Raw genomic sequence first — 27600 nt, forward strand, 5'->3', positions numbered from 1 at the left:
CCATTACATAAAAAACTTTCTCTTGAGAAAACCAATGTGATTAGCTTCAACTACAAGCTGATAAACAAAGAGAGTAAGGTCAAAACTAATAGACGGAGAAACAAGAAACAAAAAACTGGATTCAAGAACCACACAGATCACTCAGCATTTGGAAAGGTGTTTTATAATTCAATCAGACATTTTCACAAATACCTTGTAGACAATTCAAGAAAAACCTAATTTCCCCCAAATTTCCAAGTTCCGTCACGCCCATTACTCTAAATCAAGCCCAAAAAATCAATCCTTTCGAACTGATACTGATATAAGAACAAGAATCAAACCAATTTTAAGAAAAAAAAAAAGCAGTAGTTGACAAAAATAAAAAGGAACCAGCTGTTGGGTGAAGGAGAAAGTATATAAGAAGAGGAAGAACTCAAAGAAGAAGAAGCACATAGGACCTGAAACGGCGTCGTATTAGAACTTGACTCTGCTGCTCTATTTAGAATTTCAAACAAATAAAAATGGTACAGCTTGAGAGGGGATGCCAAACACAAAATTGCAAAGCCTGTAATACCATTTCTATTTATGTGGTGCTGAGCTGAGCTGGGAGACTAAAGGTTTACTTCAAATCTAAATCGAAATGAAGATGCTTGCGTATCTGGGTAGGAGGAAATGGATGAGACTTTCAACACCAACCTGGAGATTCGTAAGAGGAGTAAGCGGTGTAGCTGAAACGGTAGCTAAAGAGAGAGTTGACGCCGTCGTGATCGGTGCTGGAGTCGTGGGTCTTGCGGTTGCGCGTGAGCTCAGTCTCCGCGGCAGAGAAGTGCTGATCCTCGACGCCGCCTCATCGTTTGGCACCGTCACGAGTTCCCGGAACAGCGAGGTCGTCCACGCCGGAATCTATTATCCACCAAACTCTCTAAAGGTATAACCTTTCTCTTTTAAGAATCGAATCAATCCTTATTAGTTTTGGTATGTTACATAAGTGAACTTTGTTGGATTTTTCTATCAGGCCAAGTTTTGTGTAAGAGGGAGAGAACTGTTGTATAGGTACTGCTCAGAATATGAAATCCCTCATAACAAGATTGGTAAGCTTATCGTTGCTACGGGATCATCTGAGATACCAAAGTTGGATCTATTGATGCATCTTGGAACTCTGAATGGAGTCTCGGGTCTAAGGATGTTGGAAGGTTTTGATGCAATGAGAATGGAGCCACAGCTTCGTTGTGTTAGAGCATTGCTATCTCCTGAGTCTGGGGTTCTTGATACACATTCCTTCATGCTATCTCTAGTGGTACAGAAAACAAACTTCTCTCAGCTCCTTATAGGATCTTCGTTGTTCTGTCTTTATTAGGAAAAGAGTTTTGATTTCATGGTTTACAGGGATAACCACAACCTGAGACTCTAACTACAGGGAGAAGCAGAGAACAATCACGCAACTTTTTCCTACAACACGGTGGTTTTGAACGGTCGTGTTGAAGAAAAGAAGATGCATTTGTTTGTTGCTGAAACTGGACTGTGTGAGGCGGAAGCACAGCTTGAGCTGATCCCTAATCTCGTTGTTAATTCTGCGGGATTAGGTGCTCAAGCTCTAGCAAAGAGATTCCAGGGCTTGGATCATCGGTTTGTTCCTTCGTCTCACTATGCTCGTGGATGCTACTTTACACTATCGGGCACCAAGTCTCCGCCTTTCAGTAAACTTGTGTATCCTATACCTGAGGAAGGAGGTCTCGGTGTCCATGTCACTTTAGATTTAAATGGACTTGTCAAGTTTGGACCTGATGTAGAATGGATTGAATGCACAGACGATCAATCAAGCTTTCTCAACAAGTAAATACTTGCATCTATTCCTGAAATTTTCCTTCCTTACTAGCTTCTCCATGTTGAATAAACTCATGATCTTCATGTTGTTTACAGATTTGATTATCGTGTAAAGACAAACCGAGCAGAGAAATTCTACCCTGAGATCAGAATGTATTATCCGGATCTCAAAGATGGGTCATTGGAACCTGGTTATTCAGGCATCCGTCCTAAGCTTTCTGGACCTAAACAGCCTCCCACAGATTTTGTTATACAGGTAATCTTTTGTTAAGAAGCATCAGACACATCACACAAACATTAGTTTCTATGGTTTCTTGAGGTTTGTTATCTTAAGTTTCTTCTTTGTTCTCAATGCAGGGAGAGGAGACTCATGGAGTTCCTGGTCTTGTTAATCTCTTTGGCATCGAATCACCTGGTTTAACTTCAAGCTTGGCTATTGCAGAACATATAGCAAACAAGTTCTTGAGATGAATTTGAGATAGTCTTCACATATGTGAACATAACTGCTGCCCGACAAGAAGAAGGCTTATTTATACAGTTTTCCATAGGAAGATGATTCATTTACAGACTTAGTCTATAACTCTTTACGTTTTGTATTCAAATGTTGCAAACTCAAGTTTTTCTTCTGTTCTACCTCAGAATTTTGAACCACACTCATGAAAATGATCGCTGCTGCTACTAAAATAACTCGAGACAATGTTTCAAAGAAAGTTAACAGAATTGCTCCAAGTCAAGAAAGTCTACGGAATGTACAAAGAAACAAAGCTGTTTTCCTCTCTTTTTTTTTTATAAGGGAACCGACACAAGACAAAAAGAAAAGAGTTTTGAGATCAGAAAGGAGCTGAGCTTGTTCGTCGGAGCTGCCGCTTGGGATCAGGCGGTGGTGCACTTGGCAGGATCCTCTCCACCTCCTGCACAGAAATGTAAAGATAAGCTATGGCCACATATAGACACAGACAAAACCGAACATGAAGTTCAAGGCGAAAACAAACCGGCAAATCCAACTTTGTTCCTAGAAAAAGAAGACTGACTCTGTCTCTTATATTATATGTTCTTCCTAATAAGCCAAACAATTCTTATAAGAAGCAATGAAACAACAAAGACTTAACCTATGCGTGTGCACTATTCTATACTTTATTACATCTTCTGTCATCTATCATTGCCTCTAATATCCAGAACTAATTAATGATCACAAACTTGATCAATAAAACGGAGATAACCATCCAATGCATTACCTTTTGCTTCCTGAGTCTTTCGTTTTCTTCTTCTAACCGTGAAACTTTGATCTCTAGCTCATGAGTGTAAGCCTGTTCATCAATATCCAACGATGGAACACAAAGAGCAAAAGAAAGTGAGCATGACTTGACAAGACTAATAACAACAACAACAATAACTTGGTAATTACAGAAGTTGTTCCTCACCTGCTTTCTAGCTCGGGAACGAGCAGCAGACTCTCTGTTCTTTATCATTCTCTTCTGCCTCCTCTCTACAGTCTTCTCTACAACTTCTCCTGAAGCTACCCTCTTCCTTCCTGGAGTTTGTGTATCTGACAAACCACCCATCAAAGAAGACTGAGACACCATTGCTTGCATATCTGAAACCGGATAAGGCATAAACGTTTGAGGCTGTGGCATTGATGGGAGCTGATGATATTGAACCCATGGGCCAACTTGAGGAATGTTTTGCCCTAAACCAGCACCTGAACCAGCACTACCACCACCACCAACAGGAACACCAGGACCATCATGGTTCGAACCAGGGATCGTCTCAGTGACCACTCCTGCTTTCAACAACAAGTCTTCAAGCGTCATTTCACCAAGCGTAGGCTGCTTATCTCTCCTCTCATGAGCATTACCTCCTCCATTCTTGTTCTGTTGAATGTCTTTCCAGACCTCATCAACAGTCTTTTTGCTAAGATCCCGTGNATGGAACACAAAGAGCAAAAGAAAGTGAGCATGACTTGACAAGACTAATAACAACAACAACAATAACTTGGTAATTACAGAAGTTGTTCCTCACCTGCTTTCTAGCTCGGGAACGAGCAGCAGACTCTCTGTTCTTTATCATTCTCTTCTGCCTCCTCTCTACAGTCTTCTCTACAACTTCTCCTGAAGCTACCCTCTTCCTTCCTGGAGTTTGTGTATCTGACAAACCACCCATCAAAGAAGACTGAGACACCATTGCTTGCATATCTGAAACCGGATAAGGCATAAACGTTTGAGGCTGTGGCATTGATGGGAGCTGATGATATTGAACCCATGGGCCAACTTGAGGAATGTTTTGCCCTAAACCAGCACCTGAACCAGCACTACCACCACCACCAACAGGAACACCAGGACCATCATGGTTCGAACCAGGGATCGTCTCAGTGACCACTCCTGCTTTCAACAACAAGTCTTCAAGCGTCATTTCACCAAGCGTAGGCTGCTTATCTCTCCTCTCATGAGCATTACCTCCTCCATTCTTGTTCTGTTGAATGTCTTTCCAGACCTCATCAACAGTCTTTTTGCTAAGATCCCGTGGTAAAGTCAAACTCCCCTGGCGAGAAAGACCCTCCTGAGCTGCTGCAGCTCCATTCAAAGCTATGGACGATGGCTGATTCGCTTCAACAGAACAGACACTCTTAAGTAACTCATCCAGATTCATACTTCCCAATGCTTTACCAGAACTCCCCAAGTGGTTTTGAACCTCATCAAGTGTTAAGCTGTAGAGAGAGNAGACACCATCGCTTGCATATCTGAAACCGGATAAGGCATAAACGTTTGAGGCTGTGGCATTGATGGGAGCTGATGATATTGAACCCATGGGCCAACTTGAGGAATGTTTTGCCCTAAACCAGCACCTGAACCAGCACTACCACCACCACCAACAGGAACACCAGGACCATCATGGTTCGAACCAGGGATCGTCTCAGTGACCACTCCTGCTTTCAACAACAAGTCTTCAAGCGTCATTTCACCAAGCGTAGGCTGCTTATCTCTCCTCTCATGAGCATTACCTCCTCCATTCTTGTTCTGTTGAATGTCTTTCCAGACCTCATCAACAGTCTTTTTGCTAAGATCCCGTGGTAAAGTCAAACTCCCCTGGCGAGAAAGACCCTCCTGAGCTGCTGCAGCTCCATTCAAAGCTATGGACGATGGCTGATTCGCTTCAACAGAACAGACACTCTTAAGTAACTCATCCAGATTCATACTTCCCAATGCTTTACCAGAACTCCCCAAGTGGTTTTGAACCTCATCAAGTGTTAAGCTGTAGAGAGAGCCTTGCCTATTCAAGGACTGAGATTTAGCTTCTTCAACAATACCCCTTTGAGAATCCATAAGTTATGTAGTGGAATATTAAAGAAAAAAACAAGACAGATTGAGATTAAAAAAAACACAATTCTGAGCCCACAAAATCAGAAACCCTAATCTCAACAACCCAGAAATGTTGTAGACCACGAAGAATTCATCAAATCGGAGGCGAAAGTAACCTTTTTTCTAAGGTCGAGTGGCCAAACATGCAGCAGAGAGACGAATACAACAAAACCCAGATATCAAATCGGAAAGAAATGGCCGAGAAGAAGACGAATTCACAGCGGTGTAGCAATCTGAAAGAGTCTTGGGAATTGCATGCAGCATCGAAGGCAATCAAATGCAGATACTAGACATGGAAATCTCAACACAAAGGAAGAATCAAAACGCTTTTGCGAGAGAAGAGATTTTTTTCGAAGACGGAGAAATCAAAAACTTAGCAAGAAGAGAAAAAAAAAAAAAAGCATCAAACTTTGAGAAAAAGTGGAGCTTTATAAATAAAGACCAGATCTAGAACAAGGCAAAGTTTGGGTGTTTATGTCTTGAAAGAGAAACGAAACTATGATATAAGTGCAGAGAGAGAGAGATTTACATATTGCAAAACCTAAACTCTGTGTCTGTGTGTTTCTCTCTCTCTCTCTCTCTTAATTTCTCGTTTTGTTTCGCGCAGGAGAGGAAAGAAAAAAGAAGAAGAGAGAGAAAACCTTTTGATTGAGAAAGTGACACTCAGATACTGTGGCCAATGCCCATCCTCTCCCCCAAAAATGGTCTCTAGAAACTTTCGATCAAAAATACCAAAGAGAGAGATTTGTTTGTTTAATAATTGTGATTAGTGATTACTTTAATGAAGGTAGATATCGAGTTTATTCCATGGGAATAAACACTACATGTGCTCCAAGACCCTGCCTGCTTCAATCAAATTAGCTTTCTATGTGCATATCGATACGTTGGTTGCAAGGTTTTGGTAAGTCTTTCCGTAATCTAAAAATATGTATGACCAAAATGTCCAATCTTGGGAGTAGATTGGTTATCAAACTTTTTTGTAATGGTTACATTAAATGTTTACGTTCTCGGGATTCTCTGATTAATAACGCTCTGAATACGAATACGAATCCTCATCACACTATAGCTTTTGCCTTTTGATTTAAACGGTAATAGAGATCATTGTACATTAAACCATAAGTTCTGCAAAATCGAAATCTCTATTTATACTTTTTATTTCCCAATCTCAGTTTGGGTTTCTAAGAAACTTGACATAACAATTGAGAGATTGTGACATGAGATAAAAAAAAAAAAACACAAACTCTACTACTTACTTCCCACTTCCACTTCAGCATCTCCTTTTCTGCTTCATCATAACTAAATCTTTGGAACTGCAGTTCTCCACGAAAAACTCAAAGTGAGGATCACCAACAAACTTTATGCATTCACGCCTCTAATATATCAAGGAAATATAATCAATCACCTTGTCATGTGACTTATCTGTTTAACCCTGAAGCTTGTGCACAAGGACCTGAAGATACACATACTTTCTAGACCAAAACCAACTTTTAACACTCCAAAGAGGGGTCGGACAATTAAGCAGGAACATATATAGGCAAGAGAGTCGTGCTGAGGGATATACTTTTAACACTTGATTACTTACCAAAACACGTTGTGGATAGCCATAGAAGATACTCTTTTAAGACTTTTGAACTTACCCTTTAACAGATGCGGGTTGCAAAAAGACTCAACTGCAGAAAACCAACAACTTCACCTGTTGTCGTCGACTCGAAAGCTTCCACTTTTCAAGTATTGTGTAATTGCCTATCACACAGATCATTCCTCAGCTGTGACTTTCAGAAGATTGCACCACTTCCTGCCAAGTTTGACTGTTTCAAGTAGTCTACAACTTGGTAATTCAATGGCCAATAAGTTTGGAAACAAAGAGCTAACTTGAAAATGTCACTGTAAAAACTTTTTAAAGTTGACATTGAAAAACAAAAAACTCCAGTGAAAGCTCTTGCTGGGTTTTAACTACCCACAAGTTTTGAGTCATTTTAGAAACCATATGAATTGAGATTAGACTATGTTTTGATATAAAACATTGTGAGATATATAAGCTGGCTGTTCAACCGGCAGTCACACTACCTGCAGAAGAAATAAAGGATTGAACAAACATAAAAATCAGAGTGATACAGAAAGCAAATCAAGATCACTTAAAACATATTACAAAATATGCAATACATACTACAGGCAGAAAAGAAAACCATAAAATCATGAAACAGAGAGATGGAAAAAAACTATTTTGGAAATACTAGAATTCGATAAGCAAGATAAGCAAGAACCGTGCGTAGTTGCGGTTTTAGTTTTACAAATGAAAGTTCTAGTTCAGAAAACTGAAAAGTAGAGACATAAAGTACAATGTTTTTTTTTAAGGAATATCATAAAGAGAGTTGGGGTAAAAAAACAAGTAGACGAAAACTAAAACTCCTTAAAAGGTTTTTATGAGTCTGGCCTTAAGAGCGACCAAAGTAAAGTAAAGAGTAACGTTTCATAAAGACTTCATTTGCATCAGCTCCTTATAAACTTCAGAAGAATCACCAGGCCAATTTTAAAACACTGATTTCTGATATCTGCACAATGAGTTTAAGTAAATAAGAGAAGCAAGAAGCTATAACAACTACTGAAAAATCCCCAAAAACTCCGATGAAACCAAAACCATGTGGGGGGTCAGGACACAAAAAAGTTCTTGTCTTTAGACATTAGTAAGTCAGTTGCAGATCAATTATATATACTGAAGAAAGACAACAAAACAAACAAAGAGGGGAAAATTCATTGATCTACCTGAGTGAATACATGATACATCATACATCTAGTGGCCCATGTAAGGACCACCGTATGGCCCGACACTATGCTGCCCTCTGCCTGTACCGCCTTGACCAGGTTGCGGAGTCTGATAGCCACCTTGCAAACCAGTAGGTGTACCGTACCCAGGAATTGTCCCTGGTGCCATAGCTTGAGTAGCATAACCAGTTGGCATAGCTCCATTTACTGGGTTAACGCCTGTAGCTGCCCCCAAGGACCCCAAAAAAGCCTGTCCAATTGCCGGATTATAAGCCTGTGATGCCAGCAAAGCTGTCAAGTTTGCTGTCAAGGCCTGTCCAATGGCCGGGTTTAGCATCTGTGCTGCTGGACCACCCATTGCAGCTTGGTTACTAGCCATAAGATGTCCATGACCTCCAGGTGTACCGTAACCATTGTTATCGTTTCTTTGGTACCGAGGATTGTTGTGGCTGTGTGGATTATGGTGATGCTGCTGCTGCTGCTGCTTTCCCGGTTTGGGACCATCGATTGCTTTCTGGCAATGCAAGACACTGCCTTCAAAAGTCTTGTGTGGCTCCTCCAAAGCCCTCTTGGCGCTCTCAGCTGACTTGTAAACAAAGAGGCAGAAACCTTTAGGTCTCCCAGTAAACTTATCAAGACCCAAAGGACCTTCTTCAATATCACCAAACTTTGAGAAAAACGCAAGCAGTTTATGTGGATCAAGCTCAGCTCCAACATTACTAACATAAATCTTCTTCTGCGTGTGCTCGGTGTTCGAATGCTGAGCAGGCGCTGAGACAGCAGCAGCAATAGGAGCTCCACCAAAGACAGGTCCTTTAGAAGCCAACTGACAAGCCGTCATACGACTACCAATCTTCTTCTGAGGCTGTTTAAGTGCGTTGCGAGCACCTGAACGAGACTTGTAAAGGATAAAGCCATAACCTTTAGATTTGCCAGAGACCTTATCGAAAACAGCCTTGCAGTCTTCAATCTCACCGTACTGCTTAAAAGCTTCGATAAGCGTCTCAGTTTTGGTATCCCAACCAAGACCGTGAACAAAGATCTTACGATGAACAGGATCCTCATCAGCTACTTCCCTGATTCGATTCGCTACACCAACATGCTTATCCGCCGCTTCTTTAAGAAGACTCAAAAGCTGTTCTTTCGAAAATGGTTCCAACAGATCTTGAATCGGCTCATCGTCGTTATCATCATTTTGATTCCCAGATCCAGACGTCGTCGCCGCTACCTCCATCTGATTATTATTCTTATCCCCATCCTCATCGTCTTCGTCATCATCATCATCATCATCTTCAACTTCTTCTTCGTGCTCTTCTTCTACTTCCTCGTATTCAACTTCTTCGACCTCAGCTTGCTTATCTTCCTTTTTAATTACAAGCTGCTGCTCCTCACCCACCTCCTCCGTCGTCTGCTTCAGCTTCTGAGACGGTTCAGCTGCATCGCTAGATTCATCTTCAAGCTTTCTCTTCTTTGTCATGCCGGACATTAGCAAGGCCTTTTAAAAGCTCCCTCTCTCACCAAGTCTAATTGAAGTTTTAGGGTTTCGAATTTTTTTTTTTTTTGTTTCGGTTAGCTTTGGTTTCTTCTCCAAAAAGCTGATATTATTCTTATTCCCCCCCCCCCCTTATCTAAAATACGCCGCTATGTGGTGTTGACGTATATTAACCTCAAGTTCTTTCTTAGCTTCAGTTCATTTACACATATACCCCTTAAAGGCCCATTAATGATTATTGGGCTTTAGATTCGAAAAGACCCATTTACGAAAAAGTTAAAAAGAAAAAAACGTCCCGCCATGTGTTTCCCGCGAGAAGTGAACGCTCCTCTTAAAGTAGTCAATCAAGTCAGTCCTTTATTCTTACATCTGTCTTCCTCTTCGTCTATTTTTTTAATTTTCCTTTATATATCTTTAATAAACCCTAGATTTACAATTTTCAAGCCCAGGATTCGTCTTTCATATTCTTCCTTCTCAAAATCTGATTAAGCGTCGATTAAGGTTTAAAGGTAAATTCAAAATGTTCATATTTCGCTGTCTCTAGATTCAATTCATCTTTGTATCTGTCTAGATTCAATGTTTCATACTTTACCCAGATCTGCTCTTTCCCATTCTCGCATTTGATTGATGTAGCTACGAGATTTTGATTTAGCGAATTAGGGTTTTCTTTTTTTGCGCGTGCCCATGAAAATTAATTTTGGTTTCGATTTGTTGTTACATTGAATAAACTGTGTAACAAACAAACAAAAAAAAAGAACACTGTTGTTTAATGATTTTGGTTTTGACCACTTTTGTGTTTTGTAGTTGCTACTCTGGTTATTGTTGTTAGCAGTATCCTTTACTGAAGATTTCGTTTTGATTGTTCCAATTCAGGAGTTTAGATTACCGGAGGTTTAGAGCTTAATTTAATCAGTTGTTAGGGTAGTGTATTCATCTGTTAGTTGCGGATAATGGTGGAGTTAAGAAATCGAACCCAGTTGAACTCCCAATTGCATTATATCCGAGCTATTAAAGACGGAACCATCAAAATAGTGATGAATACGGATGGAAACAGGAAGACAAAGCTCAAGTTTAGACAGTTGGTTGATATATACAATCTGGAAAACAGTAAAGTTGATGAGTTAGTTCCAACAGTAGTCAGGGATTTGGAGAATATTTCTGACATTACACAAGGTTTGTTTGGTGCTGATGTGAATACGAAAGCTGATTCTGAAGATTTTAGCATGATAACACTGGAGAAGATTCGGAAACAATGCAAAGCAAAGAAAAGGAAACTTCGAAACCGGAGAGATGTTGAGACAGCGTCAAACGTTGAAGTTAAAAAAGAGTACTTGACTCGAGATGAAGGGTGTGATATTGAGGAGCCTCTTAGCAGTTGGGATACGAAATTCTCCAAGAAAAGAAAGAGAAAACAGGAGCGTAAAGCAAAGTGCGTTTCTACGACTTCCTCTCCGTCTGTGGAAAAAGTTGTTGATTTGCCTGTATTCTTTCATGTGAAGTCTGAAGCTTGGGATGATAGCTATTCAGTTTCTGAAGCCATGGATTTGAATCCTGCAGATCCTTTGCTAGATTGTAGCAAAGAGACAGAATCTTGTTCAAATACGGTGTTGGTGGAAGAGATAATGCTCGATTCGTCCAGGGACATGAGGCTGGTTCCATGTTGCAGTGCAGAGGCGAATGTATCCGGAATGGTAGCCATTGAAGATCCTGTAACTACAAAGCCGGTGGAGGAAGCTTTTGAAGATGCATCAGAAGAGTTTAACGATGCTAGGAAAGCGCAATGCTGTCTTGCTGATTATATTGCTATTGAGGATAAGCAAATTGTTTTGTACAGTAGTGTGTCTGAAGAGGAGATGGAACTGGATGTTGCACAAGATTCAGAATCTGAGAACATTGGTTGTGTCCAAAGCCTCATTTCTTCCTACGCAAGCTCGGGGTGCGAAGAAGTTGAAGAGGATGAGGAGAACAATTATTTAAAGCCTAACGTAGACATGAGCGTAACTGGTTTGGAGATTGTGAAGATAAAAGCTCCAGAAATACTTGCTATTGATTACCCTGGTTCCCCCATCATCAATTTTGGTGTAGAAAATACCGAGATTGAGTGGGAAACCGAAGACATTAGTAAGGATGATTTACCTGAAGCAACTGATATTCTCCAGCTGACCAACTGTTGTAATTCATTGGAGAATTTGCAACTAGTTCCTGATGACAGCACAATTGCAATAGAAGAAGAATATTTGCCAGAAAGATCACAACAATCTTTATACTCCAAGCATCAAGATGAAGCCGGAGACTACAAACTATCACCACTCTATAAGGAGCCTGACGAGGTTCAAAAAGTTGCAGAGACTGATAGCATCCAGCAGCAACAGCCACACCACCAACCAGAAAAACTACTCTCAGGGAGAAAGGTTTGTCCTCTGCATAATTTACTCAAACCACATTCTAATCTTAGTGCAGTTACTCATTAGATACATTTTGGTTTTCAGGCTTTATCTCCCACCTCTCAAGCAAAACTTCGCAAGGCAATGGAGCACCCCGATTCACCTGAGAAAAGGAGTAAAAGTAAGTCAATGAAGAAAGAAATTGAGGTCTTTTCTATGCTTTTTTTTTGCATTGTAACACTTCAGATTCTCATCCATGTTACAAACTATAATCCAGAATCCAGAGGGAAACTCTACTTCAGTAGCCAAAACTCGCATAGGATCCTTAAGGCTCAAGGGCTTGATAACATCGACAGAGTGGAAATCATTCCAAGCTCAAAGCAGGCCATTCAAAAAGCAAATAATAATACTCGGCAAACGAAGTATCAAAAAACCACACAGAAGTTTCCACGTCGAGTTGCTCAAGCAGCAAAAGCACAGCCTTTTAGCACTGGATGCACTTCTATACAAAAATGCTCACAGAAAGCTATTGCCTTCTCGCAAGGGCAAATGCGTGATTTCCAATGTGTTGCGGCTAGGCTCACAAAAGAGTTGAAATCGATGAGAAAAGTTACAAAGAGATGTCTGCTAGGTGAAAGCAACCCCTCCAACATTTCTGACTGTAACTTAGATGAGGTACTTTTGTCTATTATAAGCAAATGAAATTTGGTTTTCAGTGACTGAATACGGAATTTTTAAACTTCAATCTTGGCTTTCTCTTTCCAGGTGAGAACTTTGATTGGAAATGCAGAAAAAACTGAAGAGGGTTGCAAGAAATGGATGTCGATGATAGAGCGTGACTGTAATCGGTTTTGCAAACTCATGGTATGTTTAACACTCTTAATTAACATTCATAAACACGACCAAGATAATTTTGTCTTCATTCAATCTCTTAAGTATTCTCCATTCCCTTCTTTCACAGGGTATGGTCAAAGAAGAATCTCCAGCTACTGAAAACATTGTTGAGAAGAAAAAGAAGATTAGATTTGCAGATGATGCAGGAGGAGATCTTTGCCAAGTCAAGGTTTTTGAGATTGATTTGGAATCAGAATCATAAACAAAGTCTGTAAAATTAGTGTAATGTAAAACTCTTCACACCATTTGTACATTACATTGTCTTGAGGTTTGACGAGATATAAAGAGTTTAGTCCAAAAATAAAGATGACTTTACTTAGTTTTCGCATAACAACGTTTATTGCAACAGCTTTAACCAAGCTTGTCAAGATTGGTCTGATGATTAACAGAAATAACTAACTATGTGAACGAGTGGACAATAACATATCTAAATATGGAGATGGCGAATAAGGTTGTTGAAGCCAAAACAAAACACTGTGAAGAAAGTTGAAGATTGAACAAAGATGTTGAAGAAAAGGAGGACGTGAAAAAGATGAAGATGAAGAAAAGTACTTGGGCTATGGGGTGTTGTTGTTCGTCTCCAAGGGATTTCAGATGGTTTGTGTCAAAGGCATTTGATTTATGCTTGTTTCCAAGTCTCCTTTCCAATTTTAAGTTAACTAATCTTGATAAGGCCCAATTTTGTTAGGCCCATTCTTAAATCAATTGATCCTATTATCATCTTTTTATGAAGAAAAAATATATATTTATTTACAGTTTACTTCATTATAGAGAGAGAGACTAGAGAAGCCAAATAGATTGACAGGAAAGTGAGGAAACCAAAAAAAAATAAAGAACGAAGAATGGAATCTTTTTAAACTTAGAGAATGAAGAAACTTGGGGGACAAGAGTGGAGGAGTTTCTTGGAAATGGGAATGAGGAAGAAACTTTGGGCGCAATGCATTTGAGTTTTTTGACACACACACGACCGCTTCTTCAAGTCAACATTCTCACGTGCCCCCCTCTCTTCTTTTTTTTTTCACTTTTTTTTTTTATTTTTAATCACATTATTATACTAATAATACTCCGTTAATAGGCTTAATAGTAATAATAATATATTAGTGGTGGATTTTTGTTCAATTTATGAGACAAAAAAATAATAATAACGCGGAATCGTCATGATAGTGTCATCATTACATCGGTTTAGAAGATGACGACATCGCTGGCGTCTATTGACTTTGTTCCTCCCATTTTAGATTCGTTTTTTTTTTTTATTTTTTTGTCAGGATCCTCCGATCTTTTATAGATCAATGCTACATTTTTCTAATGACTGACTGATCCGAAAGACTTTCTCCTTTTACTTTTTCTTTTTAAAGATATTTATATATTATTATCCAATACACTAATTAGTACTATAATTATTATACTACTCTAATTTTAATTTGTTTTCAGAATAAAAATCCTTTTTAGATTGCAATTTTAATAAAATCTAGATTAGGAAGATATACTGTACATATTATATAAAAAATTTCACTACAAGCAAAATATATGAAGAACGGCCGTGGTATAACTTTTTTTAAAGTCAGAAGTGTTAGACCTCTTTGAACGCACGTGAATCGTCTCACCATATAGCATATATAGTGCTATCTAGGGGTGGGCATTTCGGTTTAAGTTCGGGTTCGGTTTGGTTAATTCGGTTTTCATAAAACTCTAACCATACTCAACCATTGTTAGTTTGGTTTGGTTTGGGTTTGGGTCAGTTTATATTCGGTTTGGTTTGGTTCAGTTTGGCTTTAATTCAGTTTGATTTTATTCGGTTTAAAAATCAATTAATGTAACAAAACAAAAGTCATTGTCCTCTGTAAGTTGAATAATTCAAAGAATCCATGAAAATTTTACCTAAAAATGATAACTATATAAATATTAAATGTTTAGTAATTAGGAAAAAATAAAAATGAAACAAACTACACAATGTAAGAAGATAAAAAAGTATAATTTCTTGTAAAATCATTTATTGTTGTGAAACACTTAGTGGACTCACTAGACCGGCCCATGTACTAAGCTATGGAGTCTCGGTCCATAGGCTTTACTCAGTCCATATAGCTTCGGCCTACGGGCCGAAGCCTTACTCGGCCATTAACTCTTTAGTCGGTCTAACCCTAAGCTTTGTACTCTACTATATATATGCATGTAATCCTTGGGAATTATCAATAAGAAACACAAGAGCTTTATCCCTAAACTCTACTTTCATAACACGTTATCAGCACGAGTCTCTAACCCTAAAACCCTAATAGGCAGCCGCCGATCCTTCTTCCCTAAACACCCTAAAACCGCCTCTAGTTCTTTCTCCTTCTTCGAAGATCTCTTGATCTCGAAGTTCTTTCTGTTGATACTCGAGCATCCTTAGCTCGAGATCAAGTTTTCTCAAAACCCTATCGAGGTTTGCACGGTTACTTGGTTCGGGGGTGAGTTCGCGCGCAAGGAGTAGTTCGTGGGAAGCAGATCGAGTTCGCGGCAAGGAGCTCAAGTTCGTGGGAAGCTGTTCAAGGTTCATGGTTCGTGATATCTGAGGTCTTTAGCTCCCAGATCCTATCCAGTCAGAACCCTAAGGTGTTAAGGTAAACAAAAGTTCGAACCTCCTCAAAACCCTATGATCGAACTTGAACTTAAAACTATGGAACCCTAAAACATCCAAGTATACAATCTAACAAACCTTAAATTTCCCTAAATCTTAAAACTTAAAATCAGATTGTTAGGGCTGTTAGATTGATTGATAATTGCACCATATTACATCAAGCTTAAAATCCGAATTTGGTTGATTTAAATTGTTTAAAGTTGCTTGATTGTTCATGTTGCATAAGAACCTAGAATTGATATTGTTAGGATCATGAGATAGGATTTGATCTAACTGTTCTAGGAGAATTTAAACTTGGATTGTTTCATGCATCATAAATTGAAATCGGACCATGATAGGTTGCTAGAAAATTAATCGCATGAACTAGAATCATGTTCTAGGGTTGAATCCGATAGAGAAGAAATTTTGTTAAATTTCCATAAGCATGAAAATAAATATTTTCGGAATCAAAAGATTTAGGATAAGTTCCTAAATTAATTTAGCAATTATCCAAATATTAAGATATTGAATCCTAGAGTAAAAAGGAAACTTAAGGAAAAGGAAATCCTATCTAGAATTGTTGCATGCTTAGACTATTTGCTTTTGTTGTCTTGCATGCATGAATTTAAACCTAAAACCAAATATGGAAAGGCATGGTTCGATCTAAAATATCGCATGGCCTAAGGCATGGTTCGATCTCAAATATCGCATGTCTTATTGATTGAGTGCATGGTTCGATCTCAAATATCGCATGCTAATATTCGGATGTCTGTTTCTGTTGTATGCAGATGGCAAACCTTAAAAACTTAGACTATCCAATCTTGAATGCTTCTGGTGACAATTACTTGCTATGGGCAATGAACACCAAGATCAACTTGAAGTCAAAGGACTTGTTCGATTGTGTCGAAGAGGGTAACAAGGCCTCGGACAAGAATAAGAACAAGTGTATCCAGCATATGCATCACCACATTGCTGAGAGTCTCAAGAACCAGTACCTATTTATTGAGGACCCTCTCGACCTTTGGACAACGCTTAAACGGCGATATGGGCACCAGAAGACGGTGCTCCTTCCAAAGGCCGAGTATGAGTGGAAACACCTAAGGATCCAGGATTTCAAAACCCTGGACGAATATAATTCTGAGCTTTTTAGGATTGTCTCAGTCCTTAGGCTGTGTGGTACGGTGGTTACGGAGAAGGAGCTAATTGATAAGACTTTGTCTACCTTTAGCCCTAATAACATGGTTCTTCAGCAACAATACCGGCAAACAAAGTATACCGAGTATGGGGCACTAAATGAGGTGTTACTGCTAGCTGAGCAGAACAATGAGCTGTTGCTGATGAATAGTGCTATGAGACCTCCTGGTACAGCCCCATTACCAGAAGCACACAAAGTGGATTTGGGAAAGAAAAACCCTGCAGAGCCTAAGGAGCCCAAAGAGCCCAAAGAGACCAACTACGTCCACAGAGAAAGACACTACGGCCGTGACCGTGGTGGGAGAGGACGTGGTGGTCGAGGAGGCCAGGCAGGCCGCGGACGCGGTGGTAGAGGCTGTGGTGTCTCCAAGCCACAAGCTAAGTCAAAATCGGGTTGTCACCGATATGGTATGGCAAACCACTGGATGAGAAACTGCAGAACTCCCAAACATCTTATTGATGCATATCAAGAAAGTTTGAAGAAAAACCCAGAAGCTAACTTGGTGCATCTCGATGATGAAGGAGACTTCGATCATGAGAATGATGACCTCCTTGAGACTTCTGACCTCTTCAAAGAGGATGAATGAATTTTCGGTTTTAATTTGGTTTAATTTATGCTTTGATTGATTTCTATGTATTGGATAATTTATTTGGTTTAAATTCAAGGATTTATTTTATTTTATAAATTATTTGCCTTATTGAGTTAAAACACAAATGTTGTTTTATAGAAATGGCTGAGGATATGAGTGAACTAGTGGTGGACAGTGGTTCCAACCACACTATTTTAAGAGATAAAAGATATTTTATAAACCTCACCATGAAAAGTGCCAATGTTAGTACAATTGCGGGTATAGCAAACCTTATAGAGGGCTACGGCCAGGCTCACGTGTTGTTGCCTAAGGGAACACACATTGAATTAAGTGATGCCTTATATTCACCCAGCTCCAAGAGAAATTTGTTGAGCTTTAAAGATATAAGATTAAATGGTTATCATGTGGAAACCAAGGGTGAAGGAACTAGAGAGTTCCTATACATTACAGAAAATGTGAATGGACAAAAGAAAGTCCTAGAGACTATACCTGCTCTAGCCTCTGGTTTATACCATGCTAAGATAAATATGATAGAGGCTAACTTGGCAAAGCATAGAATGTTTAATGAAGAGTTCACTCTATGGCATGACCGGCTAGGCCATCCGGGTTCGAACATGATGCGTAAACTAATTAAGAGTTCGAATGGGCACAACCTAAGTGAAAGGAAAGTTATCCCTAAACATCTCACGTGTGTAGCATGCGCACAAGGGAAACTTATTATAAGGCCTTCACCAGTAAAAGTCACAAGAGAGACTTTAAACTTTCTGGAAAGAATTCAGGGAGATATATGCGGACCAATACACCCATCTAGTGGGTCGTTTAGATATTTTATGGTGATGATAGATGCATCAACCAGATGGTCGCATGTTTGCTTGTTATCCACAAGAAATCTCGCCTTTGCAAAGATGTTGGCTCAGATTATAAGGCTAAGAGCACACTTTCCAGACTTTCCACTTAAGACTATACGTCTAGATAATGCTGGTGAATTCACATCCCAAGCGTTTAATGATTATTGTATGTCCATGGGGGTGAGTGTGGAACATCCTGTGGCACATGTCCATACACAAAACGGACTGGCTGAGTCCTTCATTAAACGAATACAAATAATAGCTCGCCCATTGTTAATGAGGTCGAAGCTCCCTGTGTCGGCTTGGGGACACGCAGTATTGCATGCAGCAGAGCTCATACGCATCAGGCCATCTAGTGAACATAAGTATTCACCATCCCAACTATTAACGGGTCATGAGCCAGACATATCCCATCTCAAGACATTCGGTTGTGCCGTTTATGTACCGATTGCTCCACCACAGAGAACTAAGATGGGACCTCAGAGGAGGATGGGAATATATGTTGGATATGAGTCTCCCACCATCATAAAGTATCTCGAGCCACTGACAGGAGACCTGTTCAAGGCCAGATACGCGGATTGTCAATTTATTGAGTCCGAATTCCCTGTAGTGGGTGGTGAGACCAACAAGCTGGTAAAGGAATTGACATGGAATCAAACATCCTTAAATTGGCAAGATCCTCGAACTCTAGCATGTGATGCAGAGGTTCAGAAGATTATACATCTTCAGCAGCTAGCTAATCAATTGCCAGATTCCTTTGCTGACCCAAAGAGAGTGACAAAATCGTACATACCAGCTTGTAATGCACCAGTACGTATTGATGTTCAGAGGGAACACAATAATCAAGTTGCTACAGAGTCTACGCCACGTTTGAAACGGGGTAGACCATTAGGTTCCAAAGATAAGAATCCTCGGAAGAGTAAAAGAGGTGCATGTCAGACCGAGGCTAAGGGAATTACCGAGAGTACAGACATGGCCGCGGCAAATGATAAGGTATTGGATGGGGTTCAGGACGCTGAACCTCTAGGTCCTGAGAATATTGATAACGATGAGATATCGATCAATTATATCATGTCTGGGATTACTTGGAACCGTAAGGATATCGACGTCGATGATATTTTCGCATACAAGGTAGCACTTGAACTAAATGAGGATCTAGAGCCCACATCTATATTAGAGTGCACTCAAAGCAAAGATTGGCTTAAATGGAAAGAAGCTATTGATGTGGAGCTAAACTCTTTGAAGAAGAGAAAGGTGTTTGGTCCGATCACACGGATAACACATGAAATTAAACCAGTTGGACATAAGTGGGTCTTTGTAAGAAAGAGAAATGAGAAGAATGAAATCGTGAGATACAAAGCACGGCTTGTAGCACAAGGATTCTCTCAAAGACCAGGAATAGATTATGAGGAGACATACTCCCCTGTGATGGATGCAACGACTTTTAGATATCTAATAAGTCTGGCTGTAAGAGAAAAACTGGATTTGCGGTTAATGGATGTTGTAACTGCTTACTTATATGGTCCACTGGATAATGAAATCTATATGAGATTACCAGAGGGAATAGAACTCAAAGATAAGAGTGGTTCTCGAGAACAGTACTGCATAAGGCTAGACAAATCGCTTTATGGACTGAAACAGAGTGGTCAAATGTGGTATAACCGATTAAGCGAGTTTTTGGCAAAGAAAGGCTATCGGAACGACCCAATCAGTCTATGTATATTTATTAAGAAGTTTGCAAACAAAGGATTTGTGATAATAGCAGTCTATGTGGATGATTTGAACATCCTTGGAACCTCTGGAGAAATCGCCCAAACTGTAGAATATCTCAAAAGAGAATTTGAGATGAAAAACCTAGGTAAGACAAGATTCTGTTTGGGATTGCAACTTGAGTACAGAAACAATGGTATCCTTGTGCATCAAAAGGCATATACAGAAAAGGTACTCAAGAGGTTTAATATGGAGCAAGCTCACCCATTGACTAGCCCCATGGTTGTGAGAAGTACACAAGTGGATAAGGATCCATTTTCTCCTAGAAAGGCCGATGAAGAGTTTCTCGGACCTGAAGTGCCTTACCTCAGTGCTATAGGAGCGTTAATGTTCTTGGCTAGCCACACTAGGCCGGACATAAGTTTTGCCGTGAACCTCCTAGCAAGATATAGTTCTTGTCCGACCATAAGGCACTGGAATGGTATAAAACATGTTCTGCGATACCTACAGGGTACGACAGACTATGGTCTATATTACACTAACTATAACAAAGATGGTTTAGTTGGTTTTGCTGATGCAGGTTATCTATCCGATCCACACAATGGGAAATCACAAACAGGCTATGTGTTTACACACGGTGGTACGGCAATCTCTTGGCGTTCTATGAAGCAAACACTTGTAGCAACATCATCAAATCACGCAGAGATACTAGCAATGCACGAGGCCAGCCGTGAGTGTGTTTGGTTGCGGTCCATGACTCAGCATATACGGACGGACAGTGGATTGGAGGACAGCAAAGAAGCAACCGTGATCTATGAAGATAACACAGCATGCATCGCACAGCTCAAAGAAGGTTACATCAAGGGAGATCGGACGAAGCACATATTACCAAAGTTCTTCCATACACATGATCTACAAAAGGCCGGAGAAGTTCTTATTGTGCAAGTTCAGTCAAGTGAGAATTCAGCCGATCTCTTCACCAAATCATTACCGACAACAACGTTCAAGAAGCTCACACACCAGATTGGAATGCGGAGACTTAGGGACTTGGAGTGATGTTTGGAACAGGGGGAGCAATGTGTGCTGTACTCTTTTTCCTTCACCAAGGTTTTGTCCCAATGGGTTTTCCTGGTAAGGTTTTAATGAGGCAGCATCCCCTAAGCACATTGCAACGATCCCATCCAACATTGGTACGGTCGTTCGTCCAAGGGGGAGTGTTGTGAAACACTTAGTGGACTCACTAGACCGGCCCATGTACTAAGCTATGGAGTCTCGGTCCATAGGCTTTACTCAGTCCATATAGCTTCGGCCCACGGGCCGAAGCCTTACTCGGCCATTAACTCTTTAGTCGGTCTAACCCTAAGCTTTGTACTCTACTATATATATGCATGTAATCCTTGGGAATTATCAATAAGAAACACAAGAGCTTTATCCCTAAACTCTACTTTCATAACATTTATAAGTCTTTACAATTTTACTCTTTAAAATCTAGGGTCAAAGTTTTAGAAATAATTAAATCTAATTTAACATAAATAAATTTATAAAAAATAAGATTATGAATACATTATACAATAATTATGTATATTATTAATTATTTAATTAATAAAAAACACATTGGATTATCAGTTCGGTTTGGGTTTAAACCGAACCGAACCGAACCATTTGGGTTGAGAAGAAACTTAACTAAATGGTTTGAGTGTAGGATTGGGTTTGGTTTGGGTCGGTTTCAGTTTGGTTGGGTCGGTTCGGTTTGGTTTGGTTTGGTTCGGTTAAAATGCCCACCCCTAGTGCTACCAAATTATATATACGAATACCTGATTGATATACAGTGGACTATTATCTTACTTGATGACATCAACCTGATTAATGGAAGGTCATATTTATACTCAGAACTCAAATTCTAATGATATTGATGTGTTTCGCAACTCATATTTGTTAATTTTGTCAATGATCGGGACTTTCATTACTAGTGTTGTACAACTAATATATATACCAAGACTAGCCAAACTATATATATTGTTTTCTGACTCTTATTTTCAGAAGTTTTACAAAAATAATTATCTACTTTTCATATATCAAAAAGAAATTTGGTAAAGGGAATAAATCAAATTTTTTTTCTAATTTCATTTTCATATGCAATTATGCAAAACACAGTTATTTTAAAATTAACTATTCCTTTTTGTGTTAACAAGAACTAATGTATTCGAAAAATAAAGAACGAAATGAGTAGAATCGTTTCTAAAATTTAGTATGGTTTTATGGTATTTTATCAAATAAGTTACTTATTTTTGTATATAACGATAGTAGTAAACATTAATGATTATTAATCAAACATGTTGAATGAAGGAACAATACCGACGTCATCCAATTTTTATGTCTCCAATAATTGATCACTAAAATCAAACGACTAATGAAGAGAGTTGTGTAAACCATTGGTCCATCTCTTTTTTTGTTTACGGGGTCCATCTTCTTCGCTTTATATTATCATCAAACTCTTTCATTTGTTCTGATTTTAATTTCCAATCCATATCATATATCTCTCTCCATATACTACTGTATTACACACATTTGTATTCTTATGAGATTCTTAATCTACCAATCCAATCAAGTTAACTAATTTCTTCACGCAATCAGCTTCATCCTATATATATATATATATATCAATCACGCAAATATTTTATAATATATGACTATATAATATATGTATGTATTACTCCCTCGTGAAAATATTAATTTTCGTGGGCGTAATAAGTAAGTTAATTAGGACTCTTCCAATAATTTAGTGGATATTATTGACAAACAACTAGTCAATTACAAGTAGTACTATACCATATTATTTGTGTACCTTTTTAGATAATGCCACATATGTGTACTCGCATGCATAAAGATACCATATGTGATATGTCTCCTATTCATTGCGATTGAAATATTCACATAGTAAACAACAACAACATCAAAAAGCTGTTTATAAATTAGTTATACAAAAAAAGGAATTTATTCAATTTTAGTACTAATGTTATAACAAATACGTTTTTAAATCATATACTCATCGATGTAAAAATAAGATTAAGGATTCAATTAACTACGTTTTTACGTGGAATAAATGTGAGTTAGATTGATGTCCGTAAACAAATAAGCAAATTACTACTAGTGATATACTAATAGTATTTGCTTTTCTGACATCGCAAGACCAAGATTCCGCGCTTAATAACACTGGGAACTTGCGTTGAAAGAGGCATAAGACAAGTTGAAAGAGACAATATTATTGAATATCACGACAAATGCTTTTTCTTATTTGACATAAATAAATATTATGAAATAATACGGTATGCTTATATGCTTTTTATATTGATGCTAAACTGTATATACATTGGTGAAAACAACAAGATGATATAATTAAGTTGCATTACGAAAATAAAGAAAGTTAATTTAGTTACAATTAAATTATTCGTTAGTGGCTTCTATTTTAGTGAACTCAACACTTAGCAAAACCCAATCCGTCTATTGTAGTTAGAAGACTATAGACCTACATATTTGTAGAATCACACATATAATATATATATATATATATATACATATATAAAGTCAGTAAAGATAATTGGAAATATAAAAGAAAAAAAAAAGTATAGACCATTTGGTGGATTATTTATTTTTATATTTAAAGAAAAAGAACAAAGACATGTGCAATTCAAATGAAATAGATTTTGATATTTTGAAAAGGAGGAGAAAAAAAGGAAGAATGGGTCGGAGGGGACAGTGTAATGTGTAAGGGAAGTGATGAGGAAGAGACATTGGGATACGTGAAAAAACGCGTTTTTACAGGGGAGGAGGAGGAGGAGATTGATGACGTGGTAGAGATAAGATAATCATTAGTATTTCAGATCAGTTCATGCATGCATGTTTCATGCAAAAAGCCTCATTCATACTCACTTCCGATCATTCCCCACGTTACAGGCTTACAGCTGATCATTAACATGGTATATACACATGGTGAAAACCATATCTGTCGCTTTTTTTTTTAACACTTGGTAGTTTTTTAGACTTTGAGTTACAAACAACTAACTGGAGTTAATTAATTGACTTGTATGTTCTAGATCTTACAAGTTGAGAAAGGGACAATTATATCCAATTTAGGTACATATAGGTGTACAAGAAACTTATAGCTTATTTTCATTAGTAAGGATCTATAAGCTAATAAAACTTTCACATGGTGCCTCTGATGATCCAAAATAAATAATCCGGTTCAAAGAATTAGACTAGTGATAAAAGTGAAACTGTCTAAAAACTTTCATTTGATAAAAATAAAACATCATCAGCTATAATTTATATTTCAACAAAATAAAAGATTAAATAATATTTGCCACTCACTGGTTTTTACAAAATTGTCACTAGTCCACCTAATTGAAAATAAAGAAAATTAAATAGGTCAAAACAATATATTGATATATATGGATATATATATCCACAAGAAAATGACTTAAAAAAATTAATTTAATATAGTTGTAGAATTGGTCAACCATGGTTGGAGGATTTATGAGATCAGCTATATCCTTTCTCTTTTAATGAACAATTCCCTTGCAATTTACGATATTTGTGTATATATGTTTTGTTTTATTGTTTAGGTTGGTGGTATATGGATTTAGACAGAAAAACAAATCACTAATAATTTGTCCCACTAGAATATATAAAAGGAAACAAAAATTAAATACGATGCCTCTCTCTCTCTCACTGGCCATAAATTTTGAAAGCTTGACAATAATCAATAGTGTGATTAATATTTTTTATTGACCAAACAAAATACTACTAGTAGTATATAGTAGTATTATCTAAATTTTGTTGAATACATATATTATATAGCTTTATACATACATATCCAGATATTTTACTAGCTGCTATTAATAATTGGTCACTATAGGGCCTACTTGCATTTATCATTTTATGTAACCCTCTATAGCTTTTCCCTTTCGTTAATTTTGATTATGCTTCTTCAAGTTTGAATTGTTTATCTTCAGAAGAGATTAGCGAACGCCATAAATAATAATCCTTTAGTTAAGTAAGTACTTATTACTGGGTAAGTGACCGAGTGGAACAATGGGCTGCTTAATTAATTTTAGTAAGACGAAGAGAGAAAGAGAGAGAGATGCTGAGTCAGAGTTCCGTACAATACTGCTGACGCGTGTCTTCTTCACCTTTCTCTCTCTCTCTCTCTCTCTTCTCCACGCGGTTTCTCTCTCTACGCCGTCCTATTTATATATTTATCTCTCCTTCCAATTTCATCATCGCATTTTTATTCTCACTATCATCTTCATCTCTCAAATATTAATTAATTACTGTATTAAAAAAAAACAGAGAGAGCTCTCTTCTTCCTTTAAAAAAAAAAAAAAAAATCTCCGATTCCGAAATATTCATGGCGTCGTCGGAGGGATTAGCGAGCGTAGAGCCGTGGTCATTCCGTCAAAGCTTCAACATAGATTCATGGCTAATCTCTGATTCCTTCTCTCACGATAGCGATATAATCGCTAAAGCTCTTCACAGATCCATCTCTACTTCAACCGACTCACCTCTTTCTCCTTCTTCTTTCTTCGATTCCTCAAACGCCGTGGTAGTCTCCGATCTTTCTCCTCCTCAGACTCTCTCCAACGTCTCCTTCGGTTCAGATCCGGAACTTCCCGGCGGTGGTGCTGGTGGTGTTGGAGGAGGGAAACGGAAACGTGGTCCTGGAGTTTCCGGTGGTAAACAGACGAAACGCCGAGCTCGAGTTTCGTCTAAGAAATCTCAGACTACTTTTATAACGGCGGACGCGGCTAATTTCCGGCAGATGGTTCAGCAAGTCACCGGAGCTAAGTTCATCGGTGGTTGTTCTCCTAACGGCATTTTCGCTCCGCTTGTGAAGCCCGAGCCGCATAGGCTCTCTAGTAGACTACCACCGTCGTGCGGGAGCTTTGATCGTTCTTCTTCGGCTGTTCCTACGCTTGATACGTCGTCGTTTTTGTCTAACCATCAACAAGAGAACATCGCCACTGATTTGGGCTCTGTTTCAGCTCAGATCGGTTCGTTTCATCATCAGTCAAGTGCCGCGACGACGACGGCGACACCGGGGAACGTCGGTGGTGGCTCCGCCGTGGAATTAGATAGTTACCCGAGCTTTCCAACTCTTGAATCATGGACAGTTATGTAATTTTTAGTTTACTGTTTTTTTTTGTAGATGTAATCCTTTTTTACTTAATTAGATCCTTTTTTTACTTTCTTGTATTTCTCTATGAATGATCTTTGTTTTTTCATCCTTAGCTTTTTGTGGCTATGGGAGTCTCTTTGTTCATACTTTTGGAGGAATCATATGGTTTAATCAAAAAAACTCTGTTTTAATTTTCATTAATTTCGTCATTCAATTTATGTATCACTTCTATCAGCCTCAGTGATTATGATTAATCACTGATAAATAAAAGGCCGCGTAAAGGTAAAGAATGTAAGATTAGATTTTTTTTTCATCTCATCAGAAGAAAGCTTTAGAGGGGGAATATCTTTGATGGTCCCATGAACATACATGTTGTCAATATCACCACATAAGACAATCATTTACGTTATCCCCACTACAATAATGTTTCCATTACTTGATACAAATCCATATGACCTTTTCTTCTTTTCTTTCTTTTATTTATTTTCCAAATCTTAACATGAACAGAACGAAGTATAGTGTTAACAACAACAAGTAATTTAGTACTAAAGAGAAGATTAGCTTTCAACAACTACTACTGCAAGGAAAGGAAGGAGAGCATGTCAAAGTAAACGATAATGCGACAACAACCACCCCCCCAAGTCAAAAAGATTACATCGTAAAAAAAAAAAAAAAAACTCTCGTAATGGGTTTGGTGATCAGAAAACACACACTAAAGTTAAAAGAGACTAGTAATATATGTATTTATTTATAGAAGATTAAGCGAGAAAAGTCTCAAGCAATTTGAAGTTTATTCCAAGTTTTTCAATTTTTATTTCTTTTCAAACTCCTACTTAGGGTCAGGGTCAGTTTTAAAGTGAGTCAACGTCAATGCTACAAAATAGGAAGCATTGATCATCAATTCATCATCAGTCGTCGTGTTCTTAGTTTGACTGTTAATCGTCATTTTTGCGTTGATTCTTTGATTCCTGAATTACACGACACACCACCAATCTCCCGTTGAGAGAGATTAAACTTGCCCATTATTAACAAAACGTAAAACTCTTTTTTTAAAAACAACAATATGCTTTGCTTAAGATATTCCGAAACGTTTTAATCAAAAGGTTGACGCTAGATTTGTTGGATGCACTTCACACTTTGTTGGATCTATTCACTTAAAACTCATTTTTTGTAAATAATATTGGTATTTGGTAACAAACAATGTGTGGACGGTGGAAGAAGACTAACCGGGCAATTAATATAAGGAGGGACCATAGATTGACCAAAGCGATTATATAAATTTATATATACAGTAGTCAGAACTCAGAACAAAGACTAATGTGAAGGCGACAAATATAGAAATGGTTGTTGGTGGTTGCACCTGAGAATGGGTTTATTAGGGATACTACTATCATCTACTTTGTCTCTCAATCAGATTCAGACACTTATCTATCGTCTCATGTGGGTCGGTCTTTGAACTTTAAATTACGAGGACGACACATAAATGAATATTATTCTGTGTTCGGTTTTAGTTCTAACTGAGTATTATTAATCCGTGAGTATGATATAAACAACCTTACAAGCAAGAGGTACTGAGTAGGTTATTACCTTTGGTTGTATGGTAGAAGTAAACAAAACAGAGTAGATAAACAAGAATTAGTGTGTTTCACATCTTCCACAAGTTGATCTCTACTTTATCTTTTAAAATCATCTGTTGATTTATTTTTTTAAGCCTAAACTTGACTGGTGAAGTGTGTATTGAGATTTGTAAACACTTGGAAATATATGAAATCTAGCTCTACCAGCTCACCTCTGTTTC

General features: G+C 38.2%; 5 protein-coding genes across 11 annotated transcripts; 3 read left to right on the forward strand and 2 right to left on the reverse strand.

Annotated features, from left to right (window-relative positions):
- Positions 9 to 2356, forward strand: LOC104712343 (L-2-hydroxyglutarate dehydrogenase, mitochondrial-like). The gene is made up of 5 exons (XM_010429225.2): positions 9 to 907; positions 995 to 1276; positions 1397 to 1812; positions 1900 to 2059; positions 2161 to 2356. The coding sequence occupies exons 1-5, from the start codon at positions 620 to 622 to the stop codon at positions 2272 to 2274; spliced, it is 1260 nt and encodes a 419-aa protein (XP_010427527.1). The 5' UTR covers positions 9 to 619; the 3' UTR covers positions 2275 to 2356.
- LOC104712342 (ABSCISIC ACID-INSENSITIVE 5-like protein 2) lies at positions 2458 to 5896 on the reverse strand. 6 transcript variants are annotated; one of them, XM_019229365.1, is made up of 5 exons: positions 5276 to 5895; positions 4527 to 5070; positions 3823 to 3981; positions 3039 to 3110; positions 2458 to 2714 (listed from the first exon to the last, which is right to left on the reverse strand). In XM_019229365.1, exons 1-5 carry the CDS (start codon positions 5302 to 5304, stop codon positions 2634 to 2636), a joined length of 885 nt encoding a protein of 294 aa, XP_019084910.1. In that variant the 5' UTR covers positions 5305 to 5895; the 3' UTR covers positions 2458 to 2633. The 6 variants fall into 6 exon arrangements, with proteins under 6 accessions (XP_019084910.1, XP_019084909.1, XP_019084907.1 ...); XM_019229364.1 differs by lacking the exon at positions 3823 to 3981 and adding an exon at positions 3225 to 3377 and having other exon boundaries at positions 4521 to 5895; XM_019229362.1 differs by having other exon boundaries at positions 4527 to 5893.
- On the reverse strand, positions 6264 to 9536 carry LOC104712346 (UBP1-associated protein 2A-like). 2 transcript variants are annotated; one of them, XR_755509.2, is made up of 3 exons: positions 7923 to 9536; positions 6562 to 7226; positions 6264 to 6469 (listed from the first exon to the last, which is right to left on the reverse strand). XR_755509.2 is itself a non-coding variant. In XM_010429235.2 (2 exons), the coding sequence occupies exon 1, from the start codon at positions 9406 to 9408 to the stop codon at positions 7951 to 7953; it is 1458 nt and encodes a 485-aa protein (XP_010427537.1). In that variant the 5' UTR covers positions 9409 to 9536; the 3' UTR covers positions 7278 to 7711; positions 7923 to 7950. The 2 variants fall into 2 exon arrangements, 1 of the variants encoding a protein (XP_010427537.1); XM_010429235.2 differs by lacking the exons at positions 6264 to 6469; positions 6562 to 7226 and adding an exon at positions 7278 to 7711.
- Positions 9798 to 13002, forward strand: LOC104712347. Its single transcript, XM_010429236.1, has 6 exons — positions 9798 to 9923; positions 10288 to 11825; positions 11904 to 11979; positions 12076 to 12473; positions 12564 to 12662; positions 12760 to 13002. Exons 2-6 carry the CDS (start codon positions 10365 to 10367, stop codon positions 12892 to 12894), a joined length of 2169 nt encoding a protein of 722 aa, XP_010427538.1. The 5' UTR covers positions 9798 to 9923; positions 10288 to 10364; the 3' UTR covers positions 12895 to 13002.
- On the forward strand, positions 24915 to 25999 carry LOC104712348 (calmodulin-binding protein 25-like). The gene has a single exon (XM_010429237.1). It carries the CDS (start codon positions 25035 to 25037, stop codon positions 25803 to 25805), a length of 771 nt encoding a protein of 256 aa, XP_010427539.1. The 5' UTR covers positions 24915 to 25034; the 3' UTR covers positions 25806 to 25999.

Source organism: Camelina sativa, chromosome 9 (genome assembly GCF_000633955.1).
Source record: "Camelina sativa cultivar DH55 chromosome 9, Cs, whole genome shotgun sequence".
Classification (NCBI taxonomy): Eukaryota; Viridiplantae; Streptophyta; class Magnoliopsida; order Brassicales; family Brassicaceae; genus Camelina; species Camelina sativa.